Source organism: Sciurus vulgaris, assembly GCF_902686455.1.
Source record: "Sciurus vulgaris genome assembly, chromosome: 11".
Classification (NCBI taxonomy): Eukaryota; Metazoa; Chordata; class Mammalia; order Rodentia; family Sciuridae; genus Sciurus; species Sciurus vulgaris.
In genome coordinates this window covers 120,693,022-120,716,256 of record NC_136472.1, presented here as the reverse complement: position 1 = coordinate 120,716,256, position 23,235 = coordinate 120,693,022, and the positions used below count along the sequence as shown (strand labels likewise).

The window sequence follows — 23,235 nt, the reverse complement described above, 5'->3', positions numbered from 1 at the left end:
ATATCTTGCTTTAAAGTGCTTGCTAGTCGTTTCCCATGTTATCAACCCAACATTAGAAAACCACCCAAACCTCATTAAGAAAGGTATTGCATCATATCTTTTGAGTATACTCACAGTCTCTAAAGATGCATATATAGTTAACACTCAATTCCAATGAAATAAATTAATCAAAATAATGACTTTTTTAACCACAGAGCTCCTCACCGGGCCAAGAAAGGTTAAGATGTTAAACACTTAAGAAATCATTGGTTAGTTTATGACACTGCAAATGAAGCCTTGACAGAATTAACTTGATGTCGGCAATCAATGAAATTCAACAATTTTCCCCTTCATTCATAAATATGTTTCAGGAGTTGAATTCCCTAAATCGGAGATTCAGATTGAATAGTTTGATTCATGATGTTTCCATATCTTGTCTTAAGGACAAAGGTTCAAACACTGCAGCTCTTAAATTTGGTATTATTTGTTTTGATCGTTGTCTGTTTTCCCTTCCTGATTCCACAGTGGAGCACAGGCTTTGTCCTAATTCCTTTGGTTGGCCTGATTGATGGCTCTTTTTTCTGCTGGGCAATTCTGGCAATTCTGGTTAGTAGTTAGGTAGCAGCAGTCTGCTAACGGTGTGGACCAGCTCCAGTCTCAGCTGCCTGGAAGAGTGGCGGCACAGGATTTACTTGACTGACCCTACACCTCTTTCCCAGTCTGTTGACTTGGGTAGAATGATCCTTGCCTCCGTCTACTCGAAGGATACAGGAAGAATAACGCCAAATAAAATAAGGCGAGGTAAGGATAAATGAAACGCGACGTTATTACAAGTGGCGCTTTGGACTCAGTTCCCGCCAAGAGGACTGTTAGCGACTCTTCCTGACTAGGCCTAGAAGTTCCACTCAAAACCTGCGCCCCGCCAGAGTCAGTGGGTAGGGGACTGAGATGTGCATCAGACTGCGGGACATGCACTGGTGTCTACACAGGTCTCGGGACTTGGAGATGGGGGCTGCCTGTTGCCGCGGCTTCACCGCGGTGCTGCGCAGTCTCCATGGTGACCGCTAAGGAAACCTAGAGAAGCCGTTCTCCGGTCCAACCACCCGCCCTCAGGCACGGCAAACCAATGGTCCAGCGAGTTAAGGAGAGAATAATGTGATTGACAGTGGCGTGGGCGTGGGGAGGAGAATCTATCCAATCGAAATTGAGGCCAGGCCCAAGACGGACCAGCACCGACCAATGGGAGTGCGTAACTGGGACCGACGTGCCCACCCACCACACTTGGCGTTGCCTGGAGTCGAGGCAAAAGTAAGCTAATGAGGGGAAAGCTGGGCGTTGAAAGAGCAGCACTGATTAGTGAATCCGAGATCGCCTGAATGAAAGCCCACTTGTGATTCGTCCTAAGTAGATCAAAGCCCCGGCGGGCTGGAACTGGCCGGACTGTGAGGTCTGAGTCCGGGCCGGGGAAGTGGGGGAACCAGGGAGCCAGGTGAGGCCGGCGGCCGTGAGGAAAGCCTGACAATTGCGGAGTAGCGAGAAGGGCGGAGGCTCGGGCTGCGGAGTCTGGAAGACAGTGTGGGCAGGCGGTGTGCTGACTTCACAGACCACCCTTACCGCGGGTCTGGGCCCAGGGCCCGTCGGCTAATAAATTCTTAATTGGGTGTCGAGAAGGAAGGACTGTTTTATGTTTCATGCTCTTAAGAAAGTAAAATGTCAGTGCCTTCGTTTTCCCTTTGTCTGAAGCCTTAATCCCTCTCCAACTACTAGGAGGTACCCAGGTGAGCTTTCTGATGAGATGTGCGGGCACTTTTTTCCTCTTGCCAGTTTGAATCAGCAGCCAGGCTGGGAATAGTAGGGGAACTCCGCGCAGCCAGGTGTTCCCAGGCTGCAGTGCTGGAAGCTGCTGGGTGATGGAGCTAGCAGACTGAATCACTGTGCACCTTCAAATCGCATCTCTGACCGGGAAAGGGGTGCAAGCACGGGATCAGAATCCATGGAGCCCCCTTTTCTAACTGCGCGTTAAGTCTAACAGACGTCACATCCGTGGAATCTAGATAACTTGGCAATTGATTTTTCCCAGATGTGCATGGCACTTAATAAAGCTGGAGGCATTATGTTAGTATTTTAAAATTCGAATGATAAATATTTAAAGTAGAAATTTTAAAGTGTGAAAGTCCCCCGATTATTTTTAAAGGTTTAGGACAAGCTATGAAAAAATTGAGAAGGATTCCTTCAGAAGGGCCATTCACTCCTGTAATCCATTGTTTTCTTCTGTTGCTTTCAAGGGTTTGAGTCTACGTGAAAATCGGGAAATGGGAGAGGTATCGCCCACCAGCAGCAGCTATTAAGCCTTATTACCCTCCTCGGAGTCCATATTTGTCCTGGACAGTAAGTCATAATGACCATTGTTCTCACTCAAGATTCCCAGCCTAGTGCTGAGTGCTTTATTTTTAGTAAGCTACGGTCAGTCGTCTCACTGTGTGCCTATCAATTTTCTCTGAAAGATGGATTTAAGGGCATGTAGAACTAACCTTAGATAAATGAAGAATGCAAATACATCCAAAAGTGTTTGAAGAAACTTTTTAAGAAGAACTCGCAGCATGAACACAGAGGGAAAAAAATGATCCTACACTTGGTCTTATTGTCAGCTAATGAACAGTGTTCAAATTTAGACAGTGTTTTTACCTACTGTAGGCTACTTGCCACAGATATTGCTGGGCCTGATGGCGTACACCTGTAGTCCCAGCTACTCAGGAGGTTGAAGCAAGATCACAAGTTCAAGGCCACCTGGGCATCTCAAATTCAAGGCATCCTGTCTTAAAAAATAAAATAAAGTGGCCTGGGATGTAGCTCAATGGTAGAGTGCTTATCTAGCATGTGTGAGGACCTGGGTTCAACCCTCAGTACTGCAAAATAAATGAATACGTACATACATGCCACATTTACTAAGTAAATGGACTTATCTTTTTTTGGAAGGTACCAGGGATTGAACTCAAGGGCACTCAACCACTGAGCCACATACCCAGGCCTTTTATGTATTTTTTTTAGAGACAGGGTCTCACTGAGTTGCTTAGTGCTTTGCTTTTGCTGAACGATCCTCCTTCCTCAGCCTCCCAAGCCCAGGGGATTACAGCTGTGTGCCATGGAGCCCAGCTGGACTTACTCTTGAAATCAGGTTGGCTAAACCATCAATTCTCCAAGGTTTGAAGAAATCCTGAATATTCAATTTAAAACTTTACTTTTTATCATATCTGACTCAAAAATAATAATTTAGCTATTCCAATAGAGAAAATGAGCACAAGTATACTTATATTGAATTAACAAAATGAAATACCTAGATATTCACTCCTCTACATCTGCTTTCTTTAGTATACCCACCCCTTCCTTTCTACACTTAGTAAGATAATGTGTAGTTTGGTTATAAAGTCATGAACTTCATTCTTAGAACAGCTAATTCTAGTTACCTCATACTTTAAAGCTATGCCATATACAGAACCCAGTGTTTCCTGAGATTATAAGTTTCTGTGGGAGATTGGAGGGATAGGTTTCAAGTGGTTCAGTTTAACTCCCATTATCCTGTATTCTAGATGTTAGAGTTGATCCAGGTTTTATAGGTTATTGTGTAATATCATAAAGAGCACCAATTAATCTTAAGTAGTTATTTTCTTAGTGGTATCATCCCAGCAACCAAACTCAGAAACCTGAGTCATTTCTAAAACCTTCTCCTTGGATTTTCCATTTCCACAACCGAGGGAAGTTTATATCCTAATCAGCTCTCATCTGAAGCATTGCAATAGTCTAATTGGTCACCCATCTCTGATCTCTGATTCCAATTCATGTATATTCTGTTACCAGTTAACTTTTTAGAATTAAACTTGAGAATATTACATTGGGTAGTATATCAAATACCTGTGTTCCAGATTAATAAATATGCACTTTCTGAATTATCTACTTAAGCTTTTAATTTTAAAGAAAGAAAACCTTACAGATCTAGTTCAGATGCCTTCTCTTCCCTTTCCTCTCCTCTTTCCCTCCCTACCCTACAGAGGCAAATACTCCCCTGAAATTGTATCACTAAATGCTCTTATTTTTATACTTTTGTTATACATATATACATCATAATATGTATTATTTTGGTCTTATTTTAATTTTAATGTACAAATAGTATTGTAGGTTATATGCAATTTTTATCACTCAACATTGTTTTTTAGATATTTATATCAGTACATATAGATCAAGTTCATTCATTTGAAGTATGGGTTATGAATATATAGTATTGAATTCATTTTCTTATTGATGAACATTTTTTTCCTGTTATTTTGCTATTATGAATAAAGTTGCAGTGATGACCCAAGAGTTTTTCTCGAACACTGACTCTTCAAGGAGGTTGTACTGTCTCAGATTGGGGGTATTTTGGAATTCGTATAGACATATTTATTTATTGTCATTGGAAGGAACTATTGGAATTTACCCAGCAAGGCTGGGGATGCTAGATGTTCCATAATGCATGGGACAGTCCTTAGATGAAGAATTGTCCTGTGTGCTATACTACTTTCCCACAGGGTATTCATTTCTAATTATCTGGGCCCAGAACCTAACTCCACTTTTCGTATTAACATAATGTATTTTTTGGCACAGTTTAATATAGTAAAATTTCCAGGAATGAAACTCTAATGTAAATTAAGGGAAAATTATACTAATTTGTGGTTTGGAACTTTAACAAAAGTTGTTCCTCACTCTAGAAAAATCACATAACTGAAGGCAGCACAGCTCGTGGTATTTGAGTTGACAGCACAACACACCTGCATAGTCTGCATTTGTAGCTTTTGCGTTCATGGTGATTCTAAGTTTAGGTGCGAGCATCTGACTACTGTACTTCATTATGTATTCTAGTGTAGTCAGCCTGAACATTCATATTTTTAAACATATGCTATTTCATTATGAATTAGTTCCATTTAAAATTGGCTTCTGTATATATATATATATATAATGTAGAAGTCTAGTTTTATTATTTTCCGGTTGGATAATCATTTGTCTCACAACCAGCTATGAAATCCTTTACCCACTGAATCACAGAGCCAACTTCTTCCTGCATGAAGTTCTCACAAATGCATGGATCTGTTTCTGGGTCCTCAATTTCATGCCGCTGGTCCATGTGTCTTTGTGCCATTATCACACTGTTTTAATTACCTTGGTTTTATAATGTGTCTTGTGGCAGTTGGTAACAAGAAAGGCAAGTTGCCATCCTACTTCTCAAAATTGTTCTGGCTATTCCTGGGCTTTTTACTTTTTCATATGAATTCAGGATTCATTTTCAAGTTCTACAAAAATTATTTTTAGATTTTGGTTAGAATTGCATTGAACGTATAGGTTAAAGAAAATTGAGATCTTCAAATTGAAATATCTAGCAACATGGGTTATTTTTCTATTCAGGGCTGCTTTATTTCTCTGTCCAGGTACTTCTTAAAAACTACCTTTGAATAAGATTTTATAATTTTAGCTACAATAATCTTACAAATCTTTTGTTACATTTATTCATACATATATATACATACACATATCTTTTTATTATGAAGGTTTCTAATATATTCAAAAGTATAAAACTAGTAAAGCCAACGTTGACGCTCCCTTCGCTCAGTTCAACAACTAGCTCACGACCAGCCTTGTTTTGTGTAGCTCCTTCATTTCCCCTCCGCCAGATAACATGAAGTTCCTAGTCACATTTTCTATTCTTTAATGTGTTACATATGTATGTGTGTATATCATAAAGAGCCTTCAAAAGCTTTTTAAAAATTTTTTTTCACTTAAAAAAACATAATTCCCTAATATCATCAAATATTCCAGATACTGTGGAGATTTCTCTAGTCATCTTGTAAAAGGTTTCTGTTGTTCTTTTTTGTTTGTTTTTACAGTGGCTTTGTTTGAAGGAAGACCCAAACACAGTCCATATATCGCATTGGATTGATATGTCTCCTAAAAGTCTTTAAAATAAACCTTTTAGTGAAGTGTAACACACATACATCCTAAATGTGTATAACATCCTAAATGTATAGCTAGGTACAGTTTACCAAAATAAATGAATCCAGGTAACCAACACCCAGATTAAGAAGCCCAATTTTATCAGCACTCCAGAACCCCCTCCAACCCCCTCCAGTTACCACGTTCTACAAGGAAAACATTCTCTTGACTCCTAAAACCCCCAAAGTAGTTTGACCTTTTTTTGAACATTATATAAAAGGAATCAAACAGTATGAACTCTTGCCTCTGTCTTTTTACACTTAAAAATTTGTGAAATTCATTCACATTGTTGGGTATAATTAATTCTTATTGCTTTATCCTGTTGCATTGTATGAATGAATACATCAACCATATTGATTCACCGTCTTGGTGGACATGTTGGCTGTTTCCTTTTTCAGCTATTTCAGACAGGGCTGCAATGAACTTTTTGTATGTGGGTTTTGAACTTCTGTGTGCATTTCTGTTGGAAATACACCTCGGAATAGAAGAGCTGGATCTGGGGGACATGAATTTTCAGCTTTAATTGATATGGCCGAAAGCAGTTTTAACAATTTACACTCTTACCGGCAGCATATGAGGGTTCCAGTTAATCTATATCTTTGCTAACACTTTATTGTCTATCATTTTCATTGCAGCCCTTCTTGTGGGTTTGTAGAATCTGAATTTTGGCTTTCATTTGCAATTTCCTGGTGACTAATGAAGTTGAACTCCTTTTCATATATTGGTCATTCAGATATAAAGAGGTTTGTCAAGTGTTTGTTTTTATTTTTTATCTGCTTGATCTGTCAGATTCTAAAATAGTTACATTAAAATCTTCCACTAAATTTTTGACTTTTTATATTGTAGTGCTTATGTCACTTTTAAGGCTATGTTTTAGGTTCATATTTGTTTCAAGTTGTATCTTTTTGCTAAGTTATTCCTTTTGTGATTATTCTTATTAATGTTTTTCAAACTTACCATATTTTTCTTGATACTAACATTGCTTCACCAACTTACATTTTTTTCTTGTTTCACTTGTTTTTCCAAATTGTGATTAAAAGCACATAACATAAAATTTTACCATCTTAACCATTTTTAAGTGTACAGTTCAGTAGTGTTAAGTATATTTACATTATCATGCAACAGAACTCCAGAAATTTTTCATCTTGTAAAATGTCGAACTCTAGACCTATTAAATAGTTTCCCATTCCCACCTTCCCCTAGTATTTTTTTGTTAGTATTTCCTTGTATGTCTTTTCAGTCTCTTTATTTTCACTCTCTTTCATTATGCTTTTTGTGTTGCTTTTATTAAGAGCTGTTTTAATTTTTAATCTAGCATGAGAATCTTAATAGTCAAGTATAATCTGTTTGTATTTACTATGATTTTTGTTGTAATTGGGCTTATATTTGCAATTTTATTTTGTATTTTAAAATTTTCCTTCCTTTGTACCTTTTGTTTTCTTCCTTAATTTTTTTTTTCACTCGATACTTGTGTGGAAGTTCTTCATTCTCTTTCTGTTATTTGGTATGTATCTAAATGTCTTCAAACATCTATACTTAGCTTAATAAAACTTACTAATCACTAACTCCTCCTCCAGAGCAAGTAGTGTAAGTAGACTGCTTTTACTTTGAACTATTCTTTCTCACCTTCCATATAATTGTTGAGTAATATTTTAGTTCTTTCTTATTTTTAAGCCCTTGAAAATTAGTCATCATTATCATTGCAGGAATCTTTATAGCCAATTTTTGCCAATGTCTTTCTCACCATTCTTCCTTATATTTTTCTTGGTTCATTTTCCTTTCCGCTGGAGAACATTCCTGAGTACCTCTTTCAGTGAGGATCTGTGAGAGGTGAATTCCGTTTCAGCCTTTGCCTGAAAACATCTTTAATCCACCCTCAGAGGAGTCTTGCATGCCCATCTCTGGTGGCATCCGAATAAAGGTTTTGGTCCTGTCTCTACTGGGATCCTTTAGGTGCCTTACTTTTATTCTAGTTTTTGTTAATCTTTCTACTGAGATTCCCATACCACACTGGTATTGTGACTTGAGCCCTATATTTAAATGCAGGTTAGGATTCAGATTTCTCTTGGGAGAGTCTTTTTCACCTGTGACCTGAGTCACTTTTCTGGCTTTCTTTGAAATCGTAAGCAATTTTTCAGACCACATTTCAAAAACAGTTAAACCCTTTTGAGGGCCTAGCATAATGTATTGTTCTCAATCCTAGTTCTCTGCATCATGGGCCCGAGATCTTATCTGGCCAGGAGAGAACCACTGAAGGCCTACATCTGCTGCCAGCACCCCTGTAGACCTTTGTGCTCAGTCCCTGCTAACCACTCAGGTGCTGAGCTATGTTTTTGTTTAGAATACTGAAGAGTTTTCCTTTGTTGCTTTGTATACATATTAATTTCTTTTTATTCTGTTTTATTGAGCATTTCCACATGCTCACTATTGTTTGAGGCACTCCCTTTGTAGGGCTGTCCAGGGAATGGTTCAGAAGTTATCTGGTCATCCTTCTAAACCTCTATATGACCTTATTATTCCCTCACTTGATTTTCAGGTTTATTAGCACTGTTTCATTTGTTCTTCAAACAAATTTATTCAAACTGGGGATACCAGGTGAGAGAGAGATAAAGTTTCTGCCTTCATAAAATTACTATTCTAGTTGGGGAGACAGGAAATAAACTTGTAAGCAAATGAATACAAAATGTTATCTACAGGGCTGAGATGTACCTGCATCTGCCTCTCATTCGCAAAGATTTGGTTTGACCCCCCAGTTCCAAAAAAAAAAGGACCTACAAGGGTAGCCCAATGTAAGAATGCTGCCTAGCCTGCATGAGGCCCTGGGTTTGATCCCTAGCACTAAAAAAAAAAAAAAAAAAAGTTAACCGGGTACAGTGGCACATGCCTGTAATCCCAGTGACTCTGGAGGTTGAGACAGGTGGATTGTGAGTTCAAAGCCAGCCTCAGCAACTTAGTGAGGCCCAAGTAACTTAGTGACACCCTATCTCAAAATAAAAAGGGCCATAGATGTGGCTCAGTATGGGTTCAATCCCCAATACCTCCCGCCACACACGAAAACGTTAACTACAATTAAGTGCTCTGAAGGAAATAGAAAGATGGAAAATCACTGTTTGGGAGAGTTACTTTAGACAGGGTAGTCAGGGAAGACCTCTGAGAGGAAGTGGTATTTCTTTATCTGAGGAAGCCAAAATGGGAACCATGAGAAGAGTGCAACCTTACATATAATAGAGGGATTGGTAGGGATTGAGGGTTAATTGCAGGCAGTGGAAATAGCCAAGTACAAAGACCTAGAGATGGGGAAACATTGGCTTGCTGGAGTAATTGGGACAGCATTCATGAGGTGCTCGGAAGGGACATACTGCTCCCCAGTGAGGTTAGAGAGGCCTCTCCCCTTACTCCATCATCTTGCCTTGCTGATTCTTTCCAGAGAGTTCTTGTGCAAGGCCCCTCCCTTGTAACCCTTCTCACTATCCCAGTTCCTGCTGCACATTGCTACTTCCCAGAATGTAACATGGACAGTTGTTTATGTAATAGTATTCTCCAGTAGACCTAAAGCTTCTGCCAGGAGAGATTTCTCATTTACTTTTGTCATCCCAGCTTGTAGAACAGTGGTTTACATGGTAGGCACATCATGAATGATGGTTGAATTACCATGTTTTTAAGAGCAGTTCATGCTTGGAGCTTCTTTTCTAATAACTTTTTAACAAAACTTCTCATAGATAATTTTTTTGACATTTAAATATCAGATAAAGAAAACCAACAACCTAAGGAAGAATCTGTTGCTCAAGACTTTGTCTCTGATACTGGGAAAAAAATCAGGGCAAGTACTGAAGTATGGTATTACCTGTAGTGGGTTAATTGATAGCCTGCCCCTCAATTATATCCACAGCCTAACTCCTAGAATCTGTGAATGTGACCCTATTTGACTAAAGGTCTTTGTAGGTGTAATTAAGTTAAGGAGCTCATGATAGAATCATACTAGATTACTTGGGTGGACTTGAAGTTCAGTGAAGATGCCCTTGTCAGCCAGGAGAAGATAGAGACAGAGCAGGCCATGTGAAGACACAAGGGGACAGAGACTGAAGTTGTGTGTCACAAGCCAAGGAATACCTGGAGCCACCAGAAACTGGAAGAGGCCTGGAAGGTTCCTCCCCTGGATCCTCTAAGGGGAGTGTGGACTTATTGACACCTTTATTTTTTACTTCTCATCCCAAGAACAGTGAGAGAATGAATTTCTGTTGTAAGACATGAATTAGCAAGCCAACACCCCCTCCTTTATAGTTATACTGCACTCACTCCTTCTGTGACATGGACATATAATACCTTCTTCCAAAGCTTATTGCCATGATTAAATGAGACATGTTTGTAAAGTACTTAGCACACAGTAAATGTTCAAAAGTAGTGATGGTTGTTCTTCTTCTTTAAGGGTTGGAAGTTTTCTTCTTTTTGCAAATGAGCACTGAACAGTAGAGTGGAAATTCCTGTCTCATGATCAGCTGGTGAGTCAAAGTTGATTTAACCCAAGAGCTTCAACTTCTGCTTTGACCCTGGAGTTCCCAGGTCCTTGTGCCTTTAGCAGACCTTAGGATATTATAGCAAGGGAGAGTCTAGCGTTCTACTGTGGCTTGGGGAAAAAGTTAAACTAGAACTCAGAGACCCCAAATTTAAAATTACACACATGGAGCAGAAAGCAATCTCTGACATAAAAAAGGGCTTTGGGTTCTAAATTTCTAGTTCCCATTAAGAGACTCCGAGACTGGACATTTCTGAAAATTAAAGACCTGTAGTGAGTGATTCTACACACCAATCAACAAAAACTTCCCCATAATGAGGTCAGGCTTTCTGTGTTTGTCTGAATGCCAGGAGTGGGTGCAGGCAGGGGTCCTGGACAGCATGTGGGCTGATGGCACCTTCCTCCCCAGGATGGCTGGCACGGTGCTTGGAGTGGGTGCTGGCGTGTTCATCTTAGCCCTGCTCTGGGTATTGGTGCTGCTGCTGTGTGTGCTGTTATCCAGAGCCTCCGGGATAGCTAGGTAAGGCATTCTTTCCAGCTGGGAGTCCTAGGTAAAAGCAATTAGAGGCAAAATCGCTGACGCTCATTAAACATTTAGAATTCAGAAGATCATTTTTGTAATTACTGGCAGTTTGAATGAGTTGCATTTTAACCTCTTATCATAAGCACTAACTGTGTTATTTATGCTCTGAGGCAGAGGTGGGAGGAGAAGGGAAGTGTATTTTTCAGTTCTCACTGAGGAGGAGATCAGGGAAGACGAGATGACAAGAAAATCTGCTTTCACTGTCTATTGAACCTTTTGGGGTTGAACGTGGGAGTTTTTCTCAATTGTTCAGATTTATGGCTCATGCTTGGTCCAGTCCCTAAGGTTCTAGGCCTGGACCCAGGGAAACTTAAAACCCCTCAGTGGATTGAACTGGCCGTCTCCACCAGGCATTGACTTTGGAACAAAGTTAGGCTACTAACAGAATCTGAAAATAGAGTTGCACTCTGGAAGATAGTGTCAGTAGGAAGCAGAGAGTTACAGAATTTGCTAAAGTATCTGGTCTAAAAGCATCTTAAGTGGAAATGGGGAGGCTCTGCTTTGTTATGTTTTTTAATGACTTCGTGCAGAAGCACAAATGAAAACTATGAATTCCCACTGTTAGGAATTTGGAATTACCCAGAATAAAGAGGAATGCACTCAGCTGGTACCCTACTAGGAAGAAAGGAATGGAGGGTGGTTGTGGTCAGCAGGTCTCTGGATTCTGTTAAGGGACTGAAACAGAATATTGACTCCAGGGAAGGACCAATCTGGGCCTCATTAAAGAAAAAACCATAAACAGCGCTTTTAATACTTTGTCTCTTTGGTCTCAGGTTCTCTGTCATTTTTGTGTTCCTTGGTGCTCTGATCATCACGTCTGTTCTATTACTTTTTCCCCGAGCCAGTGAATTTCCAGCTCCAGAGATCGAAACGAAGGTAAAGCTATTGGTTTCATTTTGTCCTCTGGTCCAAACCTGCATCCTGCCCTGTGACCTGAGATGTGTTAGAACTGCAGTGTTCAAAAGCTCAGAGGGAATTTTGAGACCCCCCTACCACTTCACCCAGGAAAAGAATCTTCTGAATGCCACCTGCAACACCTCCAGGCAGAGGTTTGACTGAGCTGTTATCAAGTTGAACAACACTGCGGAAAGGATACCTCCTACTGTGGGGACAGAGAAAAGGAAACTGAGTTAGAAATGGGACTAGGCCTGCTCCTGAAGTGAGGGGTTCCCATTCCTGGTGGCCTTGGCTCATATCCTCAGATCTTGGGTTGAAACTGATGTAGTGCCATCAGGGTGCTGAGCAACATGAATTTCCATCTCCTTTTCCACTTGTGATGTGGAGAGAACATTTCCATAGAGAAGAGCAGTGAGGAAAGAGGAACATTCTTGTGTAAAATAGAAGTGGAAGATATAGGCAAATTCAACACTAACAACTCCTTTGGCCTACATATGCCACCTTCCACCCACCTCTGCAAATGGATTCTTATCACCTCTCTCACAGTTCTTTGCTGGATATCTCACCCATTCTAGTTCATTCCAGGAGGAATGGGACTCTGGCTTAACCATGCACAACGGGCCTCAAACCCATAGAATCTTGATAAGGTTATTGGCTTCATTTGTTCCATTGCTCCTTCTAATAACCTCTTTTTTCTCAACCTCCATTTTAATTTTTAAGCAGTAATGATGATAATAGCTAATATTTGTTAAAGGGTAACTATCCAGGTCCTGTGCTAACTTAGCATGTTTACACTATCTCATTTAAACCTCAGGCCAATCTAAGTAGTACAAAGTAGGTACTATTACTGTCCCCATTTTATAGGTAAGAGAACTGGGCTGTAGAGGTTAAGGTAACTTGCCCAAGTTCATACATATACAGTAAGAAGCAGAGCAAAGATTCAAGCCATGGTCTACCTGTAAAATTTTCATTTTGGGGGACTCAGTGGAATATCAGGGGCCAGCTTAGTGAACTCACAAGTTACCAATTTGGTACTGAACAACAGTACACAGAATTGTATAACTTTTGGACTACAGTGAACACATACTTCCAACCTTATATAGGACTAAACCTTGGCAAAAGGAAGGAAATTAATTCCAAAAACTCTGAGGGGAAAAATACCACACAAATTCAAGGAATTATTTTCATTAATGCCAGGTCTTTTGTTTACATTTGGAAAATACTCTGAAGGTAGAAGTACTGTGTGTGTGAGCCAGGGGTAAATACCCACTTCAGTGTCCTTATTAAGGGGAGGGTGATAGATTTCTGTGTCACTGCAGATGTGACTATTAAAAGAAGGCATCGTACAAACACTGTTGAAATCAGTCCCTCTCTTTTCTGTCATATGCGTTTCAGACTCAGGAGAGAATGGGATTTGAGCAAAATATGTTTGTCAGCATAGCCAGCAGAATGAAGTTCTCATTTTCAGGTCTTGAGAACTGGCCCCTGCAGCAGCCAGGCTCAATACTGTATCAATAATACATGGCCTGGGCCTTCTGCACCCAAGGCCTGCTAATTGGCTAATTAAAAAGTGAAACAGTCGAACGAGCAAACATGTAGCCCACAAGAGACTTGTTCAGTAACAGAGCCAAGGTCAAAGTTATGTTAAAGCTGTTTTATCAAACTGACCTTTGTTATAAGTTGACTGTTGGGGTAATCTCTGGAGCAGTTGGGGTGTCTTCTTCTTCTTGGTGTCTTTGGATCTCAGTAATCATATCAGAGCTTGGATTTGACAGGTGCTTTGTGTATCAGCACTGTATTAGTTTTCTATTGCTGCTGTAACAAATTACTGCAACTGTAGGGGCTCACAATATAAATTTGTTATCTTACAGTTCTGTAGGTTAGAAATTCAAAATCAGTCTCACTGGGCTAAATAAAGTCCAGGGTTCAGCAGGGCTGCATTTCTTTCTAGAGGTTTTAGGGCAGAATCTATTTCCTGTCCTTTCCAGCTCCTGGAGGCTTCCTCTGGCTTCCCTTGGCTCATGGTTACCTTCCTCAATTTCAAAGCCAACAATAAACAGCTCTCTGACTGCTTCTGTCCTCATACCTCTTTCCCTGACCCTCTTTCCTGCCTTCTCCTCCTACTTTCAAGGACCCTTGTAATGATGCTGTGCTCACCTGGATAATGCAGGTAACAGCACTGTTTTCAGGTTCATTTGGTTAGTAAACTTAATTCTCCTTTGTCATGTAATCTAACATATTCAAAACTCCTGGGGATTAGGATGTGGACATCTTCAGACCATTTTTCTGTGTCAGTTACCTCTTGGATATTTTGGGTTCTCTCCTAGATATGAATTTTCAAGGCTTCTTTGAAGTTAATCACTCACTCAGTTTGAGTTGCTGCTCCAAGTCTGTGCATTAAATTGCTTTTTCCTGCCCAAATTTAAGTACTGCCATTTGACTCTGGGGAAAGTGGGGCTCCAGCAGTGGACAGCACCAAATGAATAGAGCCAACATCAGTTATAACTTTTTTAGTTTTTTCAGTATGGGAGATTGAACCCAGGGCCTCTAGCACACTAGGCAAGCACTTTACCACTGAGCTACAGCCCCAGATGCCCCCACCCTTTTTAAAAATTTTGAGACAGGGTTTTGTCACACTCCTACTTGGAGTCCTCCTGAGTCAGTCTCCTGAGTAGCTGGGATTACAGGTGTGCAGCACCACACCCAGCAGTTATAGGTTTTTGTCAACAAAGACCAGGAACATTGGGGCCTTGGGCACTGGGGATGTAACTCACTGGTAGAATGCTTGCCTAGCATGGGTGAGGCCCTTGGTTAAGCCTGCAGTACTCCAAAATTAAAGAAAGGAAAAAGAAAGCAGAATAAGGAAGAATAACCTTCAGGTATGACAGGTTACCAAGCAGCCAACTGTATGATGGAGCAAGTTACTTTTCTTCTTACTGTTTTAGTATCTCAGGCAAATGACCACTTTCCCTCTCCCCTGAGAAGCTAAGTAATGAATATTAGGGTTCAGAACTCATCTGATAAAAATTTTGAAAAGTTACCTTTTCATCTAAAAATGAACCTTTTTTTTTTTTTTTTTTTTTTTTTTTTTTTTGGTGCCAGGGGCATTTGACTACTCAGCCACAGCCACAGCCCTATTTTTGTGTTTTATTTAGACACAGGGTCTCATTGAGTTGCTTAGCACCTCACTTTTTGCTGAAGCTGGCTTTGAACTTTGATCTTCCTGCCTCAGTCTCCTGAGCTGCTGGGATTACAGGCAGGTCCCACTGTGCCCGGCCTGAAAATGAACCCTTCTGAGAGCAGTAGGTTAATGGCTGGATCATATATACACCAAGTGTGTCATACCATTGTATTTTAATATATGTTCCAAATTCTCCATAATAAAATGTGTTTTAACAACAACAAAAGTTATTCTTTCTAGGACCAAGCAAACATCTCATTAACTCTTTGGGATAACTGGTTCCAAAGCATCTATTTACAGAGGGAACTCGGTTACAAATATGAATGAACAACTGCTGACAAATTTATCACATATATCAGATCAACACAGCCAGGATGCTGAAGAGTAATAATTACACTTTGGTGTTTTCTTTCTCCAGATTGTGGATGCCTTTTTCATTGGGCGCTATGTCCTGCTGGCTTTCCTCAGCGCTGTCTTCCTTGGAGGCCTCTTCTTGGTTCTAACTCATCATATCCTGGAACCAATCTATGCCAAACCATTGCGGTCCTACTGAGCATTGTTGGGGAAAATCAAGACCCCGTTCTCCTCTCCTCCATTTTTATGTTATTGATGAGCAACGAGGGACTTGAGAGCCTTGTTTTGACGGCCTTTCTGTCTTAAGGCAGAAGAATATCCATTCATCACTAAGACAAATCTCTTGCGTTCTGGCTCCCAGAAACAGGGTTGCAAAATTGCCCCCGTAGGCATCGATTGTCGCCATTTTAGGAGGGATGCTGCTGTCTTCTTAGTACCTGCACTTCGGGAATTTCATCTGTTTTGAAAGGGAAATAGTAATAATAATCTTCTTAGAGTAGATTTTCAAACATATCATTTAGAAGTGGATTTGGGGGGAAAAGATGAACCTAACCCTTTTTGATAATATGTGAAATTCTTAGTTATAAATTATAATCATAGCTGGGTGTGGTGGCACACACATTGTAATTCCAGCTCCTCAAGAGGCTGAAGGAGAGAGATTGCAAGTTTGAGGCCAACCTGGGCAACTTAGTGAGACCCTGTCTCAAAATTTTTCAAGAAAAAGCTGGGGGTGTAACTCGGTGATGGAGAGCCCCTGGGTCCAGTTCCCAGTACCAAAAAAAGAAAATAAAAAGTTGTAGTTCTTTGCAAAGGAAAAGCACCCAAACACAAAAGGTTACTTTAATGTGATAATTTGGAAGGCCAATTTAGGTGTTGTTTATTGACCACTGTATGCATAGAATTTCACAGAAGCCTATAAAAGCAATGGGTATTACTTTCCTTTGCTCTAATAAAGCAATAAACAATCACCAAGGGGCTGACTTTCACTTCAGACTCATGGTCATGCTATTCTGAAGGTAGTATTTTAGTATTTCAAGTTTGTTTAGAAATTAGAGGACAGGTAGGCAAATGTTTGTAGTCTGTCCTCCTGCCTTGTATCTCTAGGTTCTCTTCCAGCATATGGTCCCTCTGTGCTTTAACTTTACCCTAACAGTCCATTTTAGGTTGTGGTGCGCTCTCTTCATCTTTGTAGCTCTTTCTCCAACCCTAATCAGGAATGTATATTCTCAGCATTAGATTATAACTTTATACCTGTCTGATCTCCCTGACCATGTGAAATTTGTACCTAAATGGCGGGACTCTGGTCTGGTTCCAATTTAGGAAGTGTCATCCTGACACCTTAGACCTGTCTGGAAAAGGGTCTTCAGGTTAAAATGAAGAACCAAGAGAACAAGATGGAAAGATTGATTAGGTATGTGTTATATGTCCATTGTCTACTAATACTTTTGAAGTTTAAATTTTATAACAATCTATAATCATCACCCCCACTTTTTTTTTTTTTTTTTGGTACTGGGGATTGAACCCAGAGGTGTTCTAACACTGAGCTACATCTCCAATCTTTTTTTTTTAAATATAATCATACATTTACATAAGGTAATAGTTTTTTGTTCATTCTGTTATTTTTTTCCTCCCCCCACCCCTCCCACCCCTCTTTTCCCTCTGTACAGTCCCTCCTTCCTCCATTCTTGCCCCCCTCCCACCCCCTATTATTTGTCATCATCATCCGCTTATCAGCAAGATCATTCATCCAATCCTTTTTAAATTTTATTTTGAGACAGATTCTTATTAAATTGCTGATACTGGCCTTGAACTTGTGATCCTCCTCCCTCAGCTTCCAGAGTCACTGGAACTATATGCATGTACTACCATGTCCAGCCATCCCTATGTTAAAGTAGGAAAAAACCTGGAGCTTAATCTAAAGAGATTAACTGACTTGTTGGAGCTTCACATAATAGCCAGGGTGCGAACCCAGGTGTGGCAGACTACAGAGCCTGTCAGATTAGAAGAAAACCCACTAAGCTTGGTGGAAACTTGAGAGCTTGATGAAGGTTAGGGCTACATTCCTTTTTCTCTGGATCTTGTTGGCAGAATAGGAAAGTACCTTGTCCTGCAACTCCAGAGCAAGCTCAGCTCTAAATGACAAGAGGCAAAGACTGGCAACCATTGAGAGTCACAGGCTAGAAAGGACAAGGTGTAGTCCCTCTACTTGAACTGTCTCCCTTACCTTCTTCAGTTTGGGCAAGCTTTGAACTTCGATCCTCCTGCCTCAGTCTCCTGAGCTGCTGGGATTACAGGCTTTATTCAGAAAGCTTCAAAGGAAAGAGCTTCTTAATCTGACCTGGGCCCATAGGAAAAGAAGTAACATTCCTCCAAGCAGATTGAAGGAGAGAAAAAAACAGTGAAATGTTGAGAGAAGTAGGGCAGGTTGGGGTTCATACTGTTGTGCTCCCCTCTGGATATGGTCGCTGAAGCTTCCAGGTACCTGTGAGTGAGCTACAGGGAAGTCAGGCCCACACAAGGGGAACATTGGCTCCTAAAAAGCACAGGCTACCATTTGCTACCTTCTCCTGAGAGACTTGTTGAAAAGACTATTCTGGAAAAACTCACAGGTTCCTGACCATATATCCATTTTTTAATTCCAATAAGGTGTCCAACTCTCTGTTCAATAGATAATAGCTATAGCCAGGTGCAGTTATGCAGACTTGCAATACCAGTGACTCAAGAGGCTAAGGCAGGAGGATCTCAAGATCCAGACCAGTCTCAGAAATTTATCAAGAACTTCTCAAAAAAAGGGCTGTGGAAGTAGATTAGTGGTAAAATACCCCTGGGTTCATTTCATGGTGCCTCACCCCACCTTCCACCACAAAAGCTATGAGGTTTGGTGGACTATTTAGGTGGATAAAAATGTGTTAAGATCAGAAAAACTAAATTCCTTCCCAAACACCGCTGCTCTCTAGTGTGTGTGTGTGTGTGTGTGTGTGTGTTTTAACCTGATGTAAATGACAGACTTGTGTGTTAGGGGCTGGCTTTTGGGGAAAAAAAAATCGTGCAAAGTGTATTTCAGCTGGACCTGCCTTCTGTATTCTGTAATTGCCAGCTATGGTGAAATGAATGATACATTACTTTCTCCCTGCATACCCAAGGTACTCATGTCCAACCCTAAAAACAAAGCAAAACAAACAAAAAACCACCACAGGCTTGGTCCCAGAAGTGGACTTTAGCATGGGGTGTCCCTATCACAGTGTCTCCTATGGCACCCTTATGTGCATGGCCTTCCTGGAGGCAGGGCTCAGAGCTCATCCCGTAAATAGCAACCGAAATCACTTGTAGTGCTCATTAACCATTCTCTGATCAGTGGCCTTAAGGCAGGCTATGCTGTTCTTGTCTCTGTCCAGAGACTGCAGTGATCACCACTGTTTGGAAGGTCGGAAGGGAGAGAAAACAGGTTATTTCATAGCCTTCCAGAATTGTAGCCATCCTGACAAGTTAGATTAGCATGACACCACTGCACCCTTATAGTAGAGATGTTTGTCCATTCCATTAGGTGGCGCTGTGTGTTTTAGAAGTTTCTCAAGCCAGCAAAACACACAGTAATGTCTTAAGTTCCTTAAACTTACCACTTATAAAAAATGGAAGTAAAGCTAACACTCTTTTGATACAGGATATCATAGGTGTAAGGTAAGACTGCATCAGCAGTATGGTATTGCTGTTCGGGCACCAGGGAACTCAGCCATTCCTTCACACATAGGCACGTATCACCATCAGTCCACACTGATGCAATGCCTGGTGGGCATAAAGTGGTGGTCCTGGTGGAGTAAGTCAATGGAAGCACTGGCTCTGAGGTGTTTGGGCTGTTTTCCTAACTCCATCTCAGAATGAAGGTATTCCAGTTATTTTTAAATGCTTTAATCCTAACAAAGTAATTCTAACGAATGGATTATTTTGTTGGAATGAAAACATTTTTAAAAATTGGAATACCTTAAGGACATCAACTTTTCTATCAATTCTATGTCATTGCTGCTGTAGGGAAGCATTTTTATTTTATTTTCAATCTGTAAAGAACCTACTGCTATTACTTTACAGATGAGAAACAGGTGAAGAGAAGGGATTTTAAACGTTTCACAGCTAGTTAGTAGTGGCACTCAAACTTGACATACTAGCTCAACCTCCCACTGGGTTCCTAACAACTCGTTTCTCATTTAAAAATCATTTTTGGCTTTCAAACAACTCCTTATTTTTACACTAGTTAATATTATATTTTAGTTATTTGTACCCACCCTTTCCCTAACTCATATCCAAAAAGTTAAAAGTTCCATTAAAGAATGCTAATTAACATTGATAGTACAAATAACATGCATTTTATTTTAACTCCTTGGCTTAAGTCTTTAAGTATTTGGCTGTTGTTGCAAAGAAACATATTTCCAGATGTGAGAATCAGAACCATATGGAAACGAATCTGGAATAGTGTTGATTATCCTCATAGGAGCATAAACATGCAGGACTGGAAGGGATTTTATAGTTCATAGAGTTCAACCTTTAATCTCTAGATCCATCCAAAAACTTGGGAATAAGTACATTTGACATACTGAAATCACAAGTTTTATTAGATTTAGCAAATGTGCTAGGCATTTGTCTAAGTGCATTGTAAGTACTAACTTATGTCATCACGTATCAGCCCTGTGAGTAGGTCCTCTTAATACCCCCATTTCACAGGTGCGGAACAGGCACAGACTGGTGATGGAGTTGGCTCGAGATCACTCAGGGGTAAGCAGGAGTCAGGATTTGAAGTCCAGCAGTTTGTCTTAGTGTTTAAACTCTTAACTCCTTCCTATTATGCTATGTTGCTCCATAAGATGAGAACAGGAAAAGGAACTAAGGTCAGGCAATGCAAATCCACTTGTTAGAAACACCAAGAAAAAGCAGCTAAGTGTGGTGGAAAGTTTAGAATCTTAGGAATTGGGCAGCAGTTTGGGGCAAGCAGTTAAAAGACACATGGGACCTCAGAGGCAATTTCACTGGTCAACCTTGCATTTTGAGAAGGTCTCACTCTATTAGACTTAGGCTTCCTCCCTGCTTAGAAATATGAAACAACTGAGCAGCTAGTAGATGAAGTTTTCAAGATGATATAAAGGATGCTGTGCCTAAATGTTATAGCTATGCCCTCTGCTTGCTTTTAAGCTCTGTAGATTTCTTTTGTCTTCCTGTCTTTAAATTGATCATCTCCAACTTTATACTGAGAATCTGTATTAGTTTCCTACTTCAACTGTGACAGATTATCACAAATTCAGTGATTTAGAATAGTACAAATTTATTATCTTACAGTTCTGGAGGTCAGAAGTCGGAAATGGGTTTCATGGAGTTAAAGACAAGACTTTGGAGACTCTAGGGGAAAATAATTTGCTTGCCTTCTCCAGTTTCTGTAAGTTGTCCACATTCTCTGGCCCGTGGACCCTTCTCAGTCTTCAAAGCCAGTGGGGTAGCATCTTCCAACGGATACTCGTGCCTTTCTCTCTGATTTATTTACAGGGGGTGGCTACATGGGCCCACCTAGCAAGCCGGGGTAATCTCTCCAAGATCTTAATCACACCTGTCATGTAAAGTGACATGTTTACTGGTTCTGGGAATTAGGATACAGACATTTGGCTGGGGGGCACATTCTACCTGCTGCGGAATATACGGTCCCATCTTCCAGCTGTCAGGATTGCCTCCTTTCACTCTCCATCAACCCTCTCCTCATTCCCACAACTTCATGTGCAGGGTCTGTTGATTTATCCACTTCCCAGCAACTCTCTACACCCCAACCCCAGACGCCCGTGGCATGTTGAGTTTCTTCCTCCCAATATCAGTCTTTGTGGTAGCTTTATAATGCTAAGCTGTATTAAGTGCTTCTTTCCCTTTCTGTTGCTTCTTTCTCCTTCCCCAACACCCCTCCACCAACAGTAGTCCCACACACACTAGCCCAACCTCCCAATGGATCTCTAAAGGAGAAACGCAAAGAGTTATTGCTTTTTAATTACAAGTGCTATTGTAGCATCTACAAGGAAGAACATTTTAAGCTTAATTGAGACCAAATGTGAAGTTAAATTAAATGAATAACTAATTAACGTAATGCTCTTGCATTAGCCCCATGTGAGTGCAGAGGCCCAGAGAGAAGGCAGGTACTGGGCCTCTAGTGCACAGCCAGTGCCCAGAGCTGAGGGGGGGCGAGCAACCTGGCACTGGGAGGTGAGTGCCAAGGGGCAGATCTCAGGGCTGTGGATCCTCTGGCCTTTGGAAGTCTCCAGCTGCCCAGCCACAGCCTAAGCCCTCATTCCCAAGGCCATGCTCTGAGCCCCACAGTGCTTCTTGCATATCTCTAGTGCCAGACTTATCTGCTAGGAGGAGCTGATGTGTCTTGTTCATTTCCCAGACCCTAGTGCTGGGGCGTCAGGACACCAGAGGAGTTGTTGGCTAAACTGGCTGATTCAGCTGCTGCAAAAAGTGGGAGTTGGGCAAGAAAGAACAGGCTTAGAAGCGTGACAGGTGGACTGCCATTTTCTTTCTTCACTCCTTTGTCCTTTCGGAGTTTGGCCTTAGTAGTGCAGCATGGCATCCATTTATGACGGACACCAGTACGATGCAGCGGATTGGGGAAGAGGATGGATGAGAGCAGAGGTGATGAAGTGCTGCAAGCTGGGGGAGGCTTGTGTTATTTATAAACATTATCATATCCCCTATGTTATCCCTGATGAGACAAGTTCCTTGAGGGCACAAAGCGTTTAATACTCGTCTCTTTTCACACCACTCCTATGAGGTAGGGAATATTATTAGCATTTTCTAGATGAGGAAATAGGTGTACAGCTAGTAAATGGTAAAGCTAGGGGAGGGTAGACCTTCAAAAGAGCCATCTCCCCAGCCCTGACCATCATCCCCTGCAGAGAGGGCCAGGTAGGAAACCTCTGTGCTCTCTCCCTTCCAGGGAGCAGGGCAGCAACACCAGCCCATGCTGGGCTCTACCACAGGATTGTGTCACCATCTAGTGGCTTTTAGAAATAACACAGCTTTTTAAGCCTAGCCTTCCTAGGTGATGCAGTCAGAAAAATCCAGTCTTAGGAGAAGCAATCACAAATGCTGAGCATAAAGCCATGTATCATAGCTCCTGCTCCTGTGGGCTCTAAAGACTTAGAGATCTCTGACTGACTCTTCCTAGAGCCAAAGTGTAAATCAAGCACATGAGACTCCCCTACGCGTTACCACTGTGGCCCATACAACCGATTTTAACCTGTGTATCCAGGGTACGGTACTGCACCAGCCCACCCAGTATCCCAGTAAATACAATGGTTGTATCTTGTATGGGGCTCTAGGCTTCCAGCATGTTCCTTCCACAAGTCATCAATGTCATGAGCATGCCCTCCATGAATGCTGGTTGTCAATAGCCCAGCACACCAAACGTGTACTCCTGGGACACTGCTTCCTGCTGCTGGGTCAAGACCTATCAAGGGTAAGCACAGCATAGCCTGCAAAGGAAATCTGTCCTTGTGCTGATAGACAGCTACAGAGGTCAGACAGAAATGCCAGGAGTCTGGCATGTCACAGTCCAGGACCTGGTGTAGGAGCAGGCACTTTAGAACACTGGATAGAAGGAGGCTGTAGACAGCTCTGAGCAACAGCACATTAGCAGCTGCTCAGATGAACCAGGCAGCACCCTCATTTCTTGCTAGTGTTGTCATC

At 41.2% G+C, this 23,235-nt stretch overlaps 1 protein-coding gene across 10 annotated transcripts; it reads left to right on the top strand.

Annotated features, from left to right (window-relative positions):
* The first annotated feature begins 1,375 nt into the window (after positions 1–1,375).
* TMEM218 (transmembrane protein 218) lies at positions 1,376–16,784 on the top strand. Of its 10 annotated transcripts, none has more exons than XM_079105446.1 (8): positions 1,376–1,468; positions 2,265–2,367; positions 9,744–9,821; positions 10,028–10,084; positions 10,424–10,496; positions 10,920–11,030; positions 11,867–11,969; positions 15,590–16,784. In XM_079105446.1, exons 5-8 carry the CDS (start codon positions 10,486–10,488, stop codon positions 15,722–15,724), a joined length of 360 nt encoding a protein of 119 aa, XP_078961572.1. In that variant the 5' UTR covers positions 1,376–1,468; positions 2,265–2,367; positions 9,744–9,821; positions 10,028–10,084; positions 10,424–10,485; the 3' UTR covers positions 15,725–16,784. The 10 variants fall into 10 exon arrangements, with proteins under 10 accessions (XP_078961572.1, XP_078961564.1, XP_078961571.1 ...); XM_079105439.1 differs by having other exon boundaries at positions 1,386–1,757; XM_079105440.1 differs by having other exon boundaries at positions 1,386–1,757; positions 10,028–10,166; positions 10,426–10,496.
* Positions 16,785–23,235: the final 6,451 nt, after the last annotated feature.

What these genes read in the sequence shown, in the direction of transcription:
- TMEM218 (XM_079105445.1), top strand. An exon ending in AGAGCCTCCGGGATAGCTAG is followed by an intron (nt 11,031 to 11,866) that starts GTAAGGCATTCT and finishes CTTTGGTCTCAG; the next exon opens with GTTCTCTGTCATTTTTGTGT. An exon ending in CTCCAGAGATCGAAACGAAG is followed by an intron (nt 11,970 to 15,589) that starts GTAAAGCTATTG and finishes TTCTTTCTCCAG; the next exon opens with ATTGTGGATGCCTTTTTCAT.